This window comes from Manis javanica, chromosome 1, assembly GCF_040802235.1.
Source record: "Manis javanica isolate MJ-LG chromosome 1, MJ_LKY, whole genome shotgun sequence".
NCBI classification, from domain to species: Eukaryota; Metazoa; Chordata; class Mammalia; order Pholidota; family Manidae; genus Manis; species Manis javanica.
In genome coordinates this window covers 110,023,988-110,034,184 of record NC_133156.1, presented here as the reverse complement: position 1 = coordinate 110,034,184, position 10,197 = coordinate 110,023,988, and the positions used below count along the sequence as shown (strand labels likewise).

At 38.6% G+C, this 10,197-nt stretch overlaps 1 protein-coding gene across 1 annotated transcript; it reads left to right on the top strand.

The window, feature by feature from the left end:
• Positions 1-856: 856 nt before the first annotated feature.
• Positions 857-9,294, top strand: GZMK (granzyme K). Its single transcript, XM_017657264.2, has 5 exons — positions 857-971; positions 1,253-1,400; positions 6,357-6,507; positions 7,275-7,544; positions 8,908-9,294. Exons 1-5 carry the CDS (start codon positions 908-910, stop codon positions 9,067-9,069), a joined length of 795 nt encoding a protein of 264 aa, XP_017512753.2. The 5' UTR covers positions 857-907; the 3' UTR covers positions 9,070-9,294.
• Positions 9,295-10,197: the final 903 nt, after the last annotated feature.

Sequence of the window (10,197 nt, the reverse complement as noted above, 5' to 3'; positions counted from 1 at the left end):
TATTGCCATTGATAGAATTCACTGATCTTATTCAGATTTCTCTAGTTCTACTTGTACTTATTTCTCTGTGAGTGTGTATTTAATTCTATACAATTAAATGCTATGTATAGATTCATGCATTTATTACCACAGTCAGGATGCAGACACTTCCATCACCATCATCCTTGGTTTTTAAAAGATACTATTATTAAGGCACTGAATAAACAAATGGTCATTTACAGTTAAAAATGAGAAAAGAGATTCAGAATTAAAAATATGTTGGCAAAGTTCCCCTTTAATGACATGAAATCTCCCAAAAATGTAACTAAAACTTAACCAAATCTGGTCAGATTTAGAGAAAACAGCATGACAAGGAACACACTTGCTACAAAATGTATGGGTGTCTCCAGATGACGTTCAGGCTTTTGCTAAGCTTTATTGTGAGGCAACCATGATCTGTGCAAGGTTCCATGTCTCCCTATTTAATGAATCTATGTCCAAATGAAAAACACAGAGAAACTAAATATGATAGGCACCATTTTTTGCCAGAAAAAAAAATAGTTAATATCCCTTTAGAGCAATGAACATCTTTAAACTCTGTATGCAACCTCATTACTTTCACATGGCTTGGTTATTTTTTTATTCTTCCACCATTCACAGTGTAAGTACTCATATGGATATTGAAATAGGTTAACTCCAGAAATGAGTTCTTTATTGCAACATACTTCTCCCAGAGTAGTGCTAAAAGCATAGATCTGACGCTCCCCACATTCACACTTCTAAACATAACTGTGAAAAACCTTACCTCTAGAACATCTGTGGTGAGAAAGTTAAAACTATAAGATCAAAACTCAGTCTTTAGAATCTTCTTCCTTCACTACTACAGTCAGAGTATTTCATCTGGGCTTCTTAAATCTAAGCCTTTCAAATGACTACATTTCCTTCTTTTTCTCTATTTTTCCTGATAGCTGGGGCTTATTTAACTTCAGAATGTAAGTATCTCCTACATCTACCACATGTGAGCATTGGATGAATATCCCGTGATTGCATTGTTGTTACATTATAAATGAAAATGATTTTTCACAACCATGTCTACCCCTCTAAACTGCAATGTACCATACGATTACTCAGGAAAATTATAATAATAATTAGGTGACTGTAGGAGGGTTTTTTAATCTATGAAAGTGATACAGTGACTGTCAAAAGAAGAATTACATGAAATAGCCTGCTTCGATCTGTCTTTTATTTTAAATCTTTTCCCTTTCTTTTGCAGGTTTCAACATGGAGATAATTGGAGGGAAAGAAGTGTCACCTCATTCCAGGCCATTTATGGCTTCCATCCAGTACAGCGGGGAACACATGTGTGGAGGAGTTCTGATCCACCCTCAGTGGGTGCTAACAGCAGCCCACTGCCACCCCGGGTGAGTACCTGTGCTTTCTGGTTACACGTTTTTCCTCAAATTGGCTAGAAAGGCAGCTCGCCTCTCCCAGGAGAGAATTTGATCTACCATTAGCTTCTATGATAACCGACCATCTGGTAAGTTTATTTATCCTTTCCTGCCCACATCCACATTTTCTACTCTTGAGTTTTCCTTTTTAGGGAGATCTGGGCTACCTTTCCCAGGTAAGCCATTAGACCAATTCAAGCCCTCTAGGAAGGCAGTAACAGTATTGAAGCAGCAGTATTATTGACCTTGGTAGGTCATAGTGCTCAGAGGAAATCAGACAACCTGAGTTTGCACCCAACAAATGGGGAATGATAATTGTAGTACCTGCCTTGTGGGGTTTTGAGGATTAAATAGTATCTATTTAAATATTTTAGTATGCTTATTGCAAAGTACCAATACGTTACAGCTCCCATTATTTTATTATTCTATGTATGAGGAAACTGCTTTGCTAGCAGGTTTTGAACCCCTTACAGTAACTACTCTGCCCTAGCCCTACCCCAGAGGTCTGAGGCCCACGTTTTGGGAATTACAGCTGTAAAGGGCAACAACCTTCCCAGATGAAAAAGTTTTAAATGCTTTACAAAGTGAGAGAGAGAGATAGAACTATTTTTCTGGGATACTTAAAATGAAAGCTTTTCTGAAGATGATCTATAACCTCTCAAAGTCCATTTCAGCCTATGATTCTCTTTCTTCAGCTAAAAAAGTCCAAAACCCTTCTTGGGATGCTGCAACCATCACAAAGGAAGAGCAATAGCAAACTAATTTGGTGTTTATTCTTGTTTTCTTTTGATTTGGTGGGGGAGGGTTGTTTTTTGTTTGATGTTTGTTTGTATGTTTTCTTATGTTTCTTGCCTAAATCAGCTAAGAGATGAGACCTTCCTTCTTTACAAATATTACAGCACTTCACTTGAGAATCTCTTAGCCACAACGGTTTGCTCTCTAGCATCACCTGTATTTAAATGGAACAACTGAATTGACTTGCTTCTCTATGTTTGGGGGTTTTGCTTGATTTCCCATTTTAATGAGACAGTATATAAATACAAATAGAAATTTTGAAGCCTGCAACTAGTGAGAACTTCTGTTTTATTTCTAAAGAGCAAGCCACTAACTTCCAATTTAATATATATATAATTCATTTATAGGGATTCTTGGTGTCAGAGAAATTACCCTTGTATCCCTATCATTTCTGTTCTTGCCAGGGCAGTCCCTGGGGATCAACTAGGCAGATGGGGACTATCAATAAATGTTCATTCTATTCAAAATATGCACATCTTCAAATATGCTTATGGTACACATTCAGATAGACTGTAACTTCCCCAGACACAGAGCTTGACTTCCTATAAATGCTCCAAAAATGCTGGATGGAAAGAAGGAAATCAATTGGAGGATTTTTTTTCTAATCTAAAAACACAGTGTGTAAAGTCCTTCACAAGTCATAAAGTGCTATCCACAGGTGAATAGTATCGTTACACTGAACTTTAAATTTTGTCAAATGAACCTGACTCAGTGGGTGTGGATTCTCAAGCTGGCAAATTGGGGAAAAGAGCTCTTGGAGTTAAAAAAAAAAAAAAAAAGGAAAAACCTATTGCTAAATATCATTTTAAATGGCTGGAGTTTAAAGAATTCTAGAATATACGGATCAAATTTCCTCTAAGTACACTTGGGTGTAAAAATGTAGGCGGATTGGTGCTTGGAAAAATATTAAGCTTTATGAAACTCAAAATATTTATGAAATAGTTCAATGGTGGCTTCCCACAAATGTACTCCCAAGTATCCTGTGGGGCCAGTTCACTAACCCCAAGCCCCTCTCTCAGCAAAATGGTGAAGGAGGCCAAATCTGGGGTCCTTCCTTCTCACTACCCATCCACATGGTTCCTCAGTTACTCACTTGGCCCCTTTATTAGTTGCCATGCCAATTATAAAAGGAAACTAGTAAAAAAAAAACCTTCTTGTATAATCTTGTTTTCAGCATTTTAATTTATCAGAAGCAAAACTCTCACCAACTCTTGCCCACTGCCTTCCAAGTCTCCCCAGTGGCTTTCCTCGCTGAACACTTCCCTCCTTTCACTGGTCTGGCCAGTGAATAGACGGAACCCTCTGCAGCCCCTGCCGCAGCCCCCTCCACGTGGCCTCAATCCATCTCAAATCAGTCAAGGCATGCAGAGCAGAATGACTAAAAATCCAGGCCTTCGATTCAAACCAACGGAGCTTTGATTCCTCCTGCATTTGTATCCTGGAGCCTCCACTTATTGTCTGTGGGTCTTTCCCAAGTTTGTTAATGTATATGAGCATCAATTTCCTCATCTGCAAAATGGGGATAATCATAATCCCTCCCTCACAGGGCTGTTGTGAGGTTTAAATGAGAGAAAATATGTAAAATGCTTAGCACAAAACCTGGCAGACCACAACAACTTAATAAATGTTATCTAATATTGTTATATTATTATCTGTACCTTCCATGGTAATCACTGATGAACAAATCTGAAAATCCAATCATGTTGAGGATAAGATTGTGGCAGCCCCTCTCTGACCACCAGGCCATTCCCTCCTCTCTCAAGCACAAGAGACCGCCAAGAAATAAGGATGATGACTTTACCATCAGACTGGGAGGACTGGGTCTAAGCAGAAACACTGCTCAGTGCCAAGGAAGCCTGGCCGAGGAAATAAAACTCTTGAAGAGACTTAGCACCGGGTTTATAGAGGTGTCAGAAAGAACACTGGACTTGGAATCTAAAGCTGGGTTCAGGTCCTGATTCCCCTGCTTAAGATATGTGTCACCTCTGGTCAAAGAACCTTTCACCAGGAAAGGGCTCTACAGCGCACTGGCTTTAACACTGAGAAGGATATCGTTAGGCTCCATAGGGACAATGTTTGTGAATGTCTTCAGCAGACAAAGACACAGTCAACAACACTTTGGTTCTGCCCTGCATGTAGTTGTGCTCTAGGTAAATCCAGGGCGGGACTCAGAAAGCCACGTTTTAAACAAACCTGTCCAGATGATTCAGAAGCAGGAGGTCCAAAGATGACCCGCAGTGAAACACTGTACTTACAAATGAAAGACACTGGTATTACTGGGCGAATTCAGACCTGGCTCTAGATCAGGAGGTGGGATCCTAGACTCAGGTAATTCCAGGTATCCTGAGGGCAGAAAAATTGACCTTTGTAGTACAGATTGCAGTGAAGTATAACTAGAAATGGAAAGTTCAGAAAGCATGCATGGTCTGTTTGGGCTGTTTTGGGTATTAACATCTCCCAGTGGAAAAAACCCAAAACATTTCAAAGGCATTAATGCATCAAGGAAATTCGTAAAAGGTGAAGGAAAATTTGAAAATTTTCAGCCCACTTCCTGTGGTTGAAACTCCTCTTCCCACCCCGCATTTGTACCTCACAGCCTCCCCTGTGTATAGTGATTGATGCTTGTACCTACCTTCTGTGTTAGAGCAATAGTCCTGGGGATTTTATATCATCCTTCCCCTCTAAAGCTTTGGGTTTAGTGAGTTGTTGAATTTGAGTTTGAATCAATCCTAGGAAATCCAATCCACATCCTTTGAGAAATTCCATCCCTATCCTGATTTCACAATAGGCAAACTTTTCAACAAATAGTGCTGGAATTCCCAAAACAACCAAAATAAACTCTTTTAGTAGAAACCCAAAAGTGGTAATTCCCAGCAGTGATAGCCTTGCCATATGCAAGCCCACCCCACCGTTGTCACTTGCTCATTCCCCAGACCTGAAACAGCCTTTTCTTCCTTTCTCTATAAGTTTCTGTTCTCTTTTAATTTTCATTAATGTTTATTAATCTGTATGTATGGGTATGTGTTTTTATCATAATCTGCCTTGATCCCTTTTTCAAGTGACAAGGAAATAGTTGGAAGTAAATAAAAATATTTGAAGTGGCTTCCTAAAGCACACACTAACATGGAATAGTTTTGTAGTATGCAAAGGGCTACATGGCATTGTCAAGATCTCAAAAAAAAATCATTCCTATTTCCATACCACATGTAAAAGTAACTTTATTCAATGTACAGTAAATCAGATCAATTTTGACACATTTGAAACACTGGTTAGAGAACAGTATATGACCAAGGATTTAGAAAAACAAGCTCCTGTTTCTTCCTCTGACTCACCAGTTTATATCCTCTAAATCTCCACAGTAGAATTATCAATGGCTACAATCCCTAAAGTCTCTTTGTTTTGAACCAGCAATAATTTTACACCTTGAGGAAAGTTTTCCTTTCTTGTCCAAATCATCTTTCTACTTGAGGAAATGGAGCGTGTGAGCATATCTGACAGCACTGTAATGGATCTTATATCCATGTTGCACTGAGATGTCTAGACATATCAGATTAGCACATATTGAATAGAGAATTTACCTTTTTGTTATTAAAACATTTAATAGGGGAGATTTAAAAACTCTAGAAATTGATAATGGTGATAGATTAACAATAATGTAAGTTTATTTAATACCATAGAACTGTACATTTTTAAATGATTAAGATTGTAAATTTTATGTTATATATATTTTACCTCGATAAAAAAAACTTCACAATGGTGGGTATAAATCTCAACCCACAAACTCAAGAAATATTGAAATATAATTTATTTTTATGTAAATAATATGATTTTGTTGTAAACGTGATCTCAGTCAATTAGAATTTCAGTCTTTTTTCCCCACAGTAGATACAAGTTCTGATATTCTCTTGCAATGCTGGGGAATTGAAGTCAGGTGGGTTTGAAAGCAGGTCATTTGGCCCTTGAGAGCGTCCATTTGTGCTTGGATCCTCTGAGACCTCTGTCACTCCACCTAATCCTAGGCAGGTCACCTTGGAGAAGGTCCTTCTTCCTGCATGTCTGTGGCCTTTTCCACACTCCTTCTCACTGGGGGATTTGGGAACCATTCTGTAGCTTCTTTCTCTTTGTTGTTTTTAGGTCTGCTAAAGGCCAGTCTTCAAAAGTGGTTTTAGGAGCACACTCTCTTTCCAAGAATGAAGCCTCCAAACAAATGTTTGAGGTGAAAAAATTCATACAGTTCTCAAGACTTAAATCAGATCTTGAGTCAGATGATATTATGCTGGTTAAGGTAAGTAGTATTGCCTTCCTTCAATGTTTCCAACATTTCTTATACAGCATACTTCAATTGTTAAATTATCCACACAAAAACTTTTTTTTAGCACTCTCCCCGTGTTTGAGCTGATTGTAACCTATACTATAAGGGCCCATTTTACTCCATACACTGCTTGAAAGAAATAAGAATTTATCTCAAGTGCATCAGGGCTGAGTTTATACAAGGAAAAGCAATTCTGATACTCACATACATGGGAGGGGAACATCCCAACAGACCCAAGGAGCCACACTGAAAGCTTTTTTTGCAAATGCTTTTATCTTAGCAAGTGAAAAATATAAGTCATTTACATGACAGAGCCAACCAAGTGACTTCAGGGACACCAAAGTGAGTTACAACTTAGTCCAGACCATACTTAGTCTAGTCAAACCTAGTCTAGACCATAATCAAGGTTCCTATCCAGCAGGAAACAGCCCAGCCCTCAAAGTCATGACCTATGGATGTTATTTCATAGAAGGCCATCCAACGCAGAGCAAAGGTCAGCTTGCTTGAGACTGGGCAAAATTCCTGCTCTGTCTGAGCATCCTTCCCAAGCATCAAGCTCTACAGGGACTGAAGAGCATATTCAGAAGAGCAACAACCACAAATGCAGCTGCAGGCTACCACCAAAGTAGATTCAAGAAGAGAACGCCCTCCTAGAACAGAGGGACCACACATACATACCTCAGGCTAATAGCAGAATACTGCTGGGGATGAAAAATAATTTATTGTCTTCAATCTGTCAGCTTCACACTGCTGCAAAACTCAACAAGCATGTCCAGCTGCTCCACCCAAGCTCCAAAAATGATATTAGAGCTGGAACGAAATGCAAGGTTATTGGCTGGGGAGACACCGACCCAGAATTTTTAAGCCCCTCTGATACCCTGCGAGAAGTCACTGTTACTGTCGTAAATCGAAAACTTTGCAACAGCCGAAGTTATTACAACCACAACCCTGTTATAACTAAAGACATGGTCTGTGCAGGGGACAACAAAGGCAAGAAGGATTCCTGCCAGGTAAGAGCCTATCATTCAAACAGGCAACTCCGGCACACTATTGCAGACAAGGTTCCATTTGCTCACTAACACAGATGGGGAGAGGCAGAGAAAGCACAAAATCACCATTCCTGTCCACTGCTGCACCGTGTTTCCTATTCTTTTCAACTACCAATGTGAATGAGTCATAAGAACATCCCCAACACACAATGAGCCCTCATTAAATGTTTGTTAATCAGGATAATAGACTGTAGGTAGTAACGTTTACAGGCGTCCTCTCAGGGGTGTCACCATCCTTAGAAAGCCTGCCAACTCTGAGGTCACTAGTGATTGGGAGATCACTTCTCCAAAACAAATAAACAAACAAAAATCCATCTTTTAAATTAATCAAGAGAGGTCTCATTAGACTCAAATGCAAAAAGCTCAAATATGTAGCTGTGTTTCTTAAAGAATGTTGACTAACTAAAATGAACAACAGTAACTCATTTCAAAATATTTCATTTCCTAAGTAGTGAAAAAAAAAAAAAGATGTACATGTTTATAGGTGACAAATAGCATAGATGCATTACTAATTTTTTTAGGATTAGAACACAATATTCACATCCCATTACATGAAACATTATCAGGGGTAGGGAATGATGACTTCAAAGACCACATTTTTCTCTGGTACCCCAAGATCATCTTCCCCTTAAGCTCTGTTTTCATGGCTGACCAGAACACTAAATACTACAGTTTGCATGCAAGTGACAGCAGGACAAAGGCCACTCTTCAGATTTGAAAGCCAGCTCTTTATCTGAATGGCCTGGCCACCCCCCTTCTATCCCCTGTCACTCTCCTTGACAGAATTTTTAGTTATATGTTTCATTGTTGGAGTGGGTCCTCAACAACCAGTTTATTGAACAAGTAGTAAGTGCTGGGTATGTGCAAAGCACTGTGTTCAGTCAGATGACGGTGCAGAAACAAGAAAAAGATAGCAGAGAAGCTAAAATAGCAGCCACCAACATATTTATTATCAAACATTGCTCTTTTCTGTCAATCTCAGTAAAAACTTGATTGCAGATCTGCAAGCACCAAAATGAAACTCATGATGGAAAAAATTTCTTTTATTTCAGTGAGCTATTTCAAACTTCATGTCTAGCCATTCCTTAAGGAATAAAGTTCACTAGTCACTGGTTACCAAAGGATGTGTGTGTATATATATAAATAATTTTCAGAGAGACACATGGTCTGAGACAGACAGGACCATCATCCTGGACAGAGACAGAGACACAGTGAACCTACACTGAGCAAGAGGCTATACTGGGCACTCTTCAGGACAAAGAAACCAAGGGTTCACATACTTCAAGTACTCTTACCAACTATCTGCCCATTTTCTTCTTTCCAGGGTGACTCAGGTGGCCCATTGATCTGCAAAGGTGCCTTCTATGCCTTAGTTTCTGGAGGTCATAAATGTGGTGATGCCAAGAAACCTGGAATCTACACCCTATTAACCCAGAAATACCAGGCTTGGATCAAAAGCAAGCTTGCTCCACCTTATGCAAACTAAAACTACAGATGATCTTCATGAATCTACCAGTTGCTTGTTTTTTTTTTTAGTTTTTTTTCATGATATAGTCTACAGATCAACTTTATCTTTGGATGTAGTTGGATGTAAAGTAGAGCAAAATTAGGGTCCACTCCTGTTCCCTTAGAACTGACTTTGTTAAGGAGTCAAGTTCTTTTTCACAATTATTACTAATGTATTTCTATTCTGCTAATTTCATTCTGAATAAACTTTCGAAGACTATCTGTTTTGTCTTTTATGGAAATAAGGTACAGCAAATGATATATCCTTTCACACCACCTATACTCCCAAAAGGGCAAAATGATGATCAAACAAAATAGTTACAGCACCACCTTCTACCAGGCTTATGTTGGGATTTCTGTTGGATCATCCTAAGCTGTATTTTTAAAATAAGAAACAGTAAATTCAGATACCCCAACTCAAGTTAAGAACCATCAAGGTGTATACAAATATTTTGGATAGTACTTATTATTTATTTATATATATTTTGTTCCAAACAGGATCTAAAGTAACATGAAAATATTTTCAATAAAATAAAATTTGAAATTAACACAATTTTTCCTCAAAAAATTAAAAATAGGAATACCATGTGATCTAGCAATACCACTTCTGGTTATTTATCCAAAGAAAACAAAAACACTAACTGAAAAAGATATCTGTACCCCCATGTTTATTGCATGTTATTTATAACAGCCAAGATACAGAAACAACCTAAGTGTCCACTGATAGCTGACTGGATGAAGAAACTGTGGTATGCATATACATAATGGAAATGGAATATTATGCAGCCATACAAAAGAATGAAATCTTGCTATTTGTGATAACATGGATGGCCCTCAAGGGCATTATGACAAGTGAAATAAGTCAGACAAGGAAAGACAAATATCATATGGTCCCATTTATATGTGGAATCTTAAAAAGAAAAAAAACAGGGGGCAGAGCCAGGATGGCAGCGTGAGTAGAACAGTGGAAATCTCCTCCCAAAAGCACATAGAGCTATGAAAATATAACAAAGAAAAATCTTCCTAAAATAGAGACCACAGGACACAGGACAACATCCAGACCACATCCACACCTGCAGGAACCCAGCACCTTGCGAAGGGGGTAAGA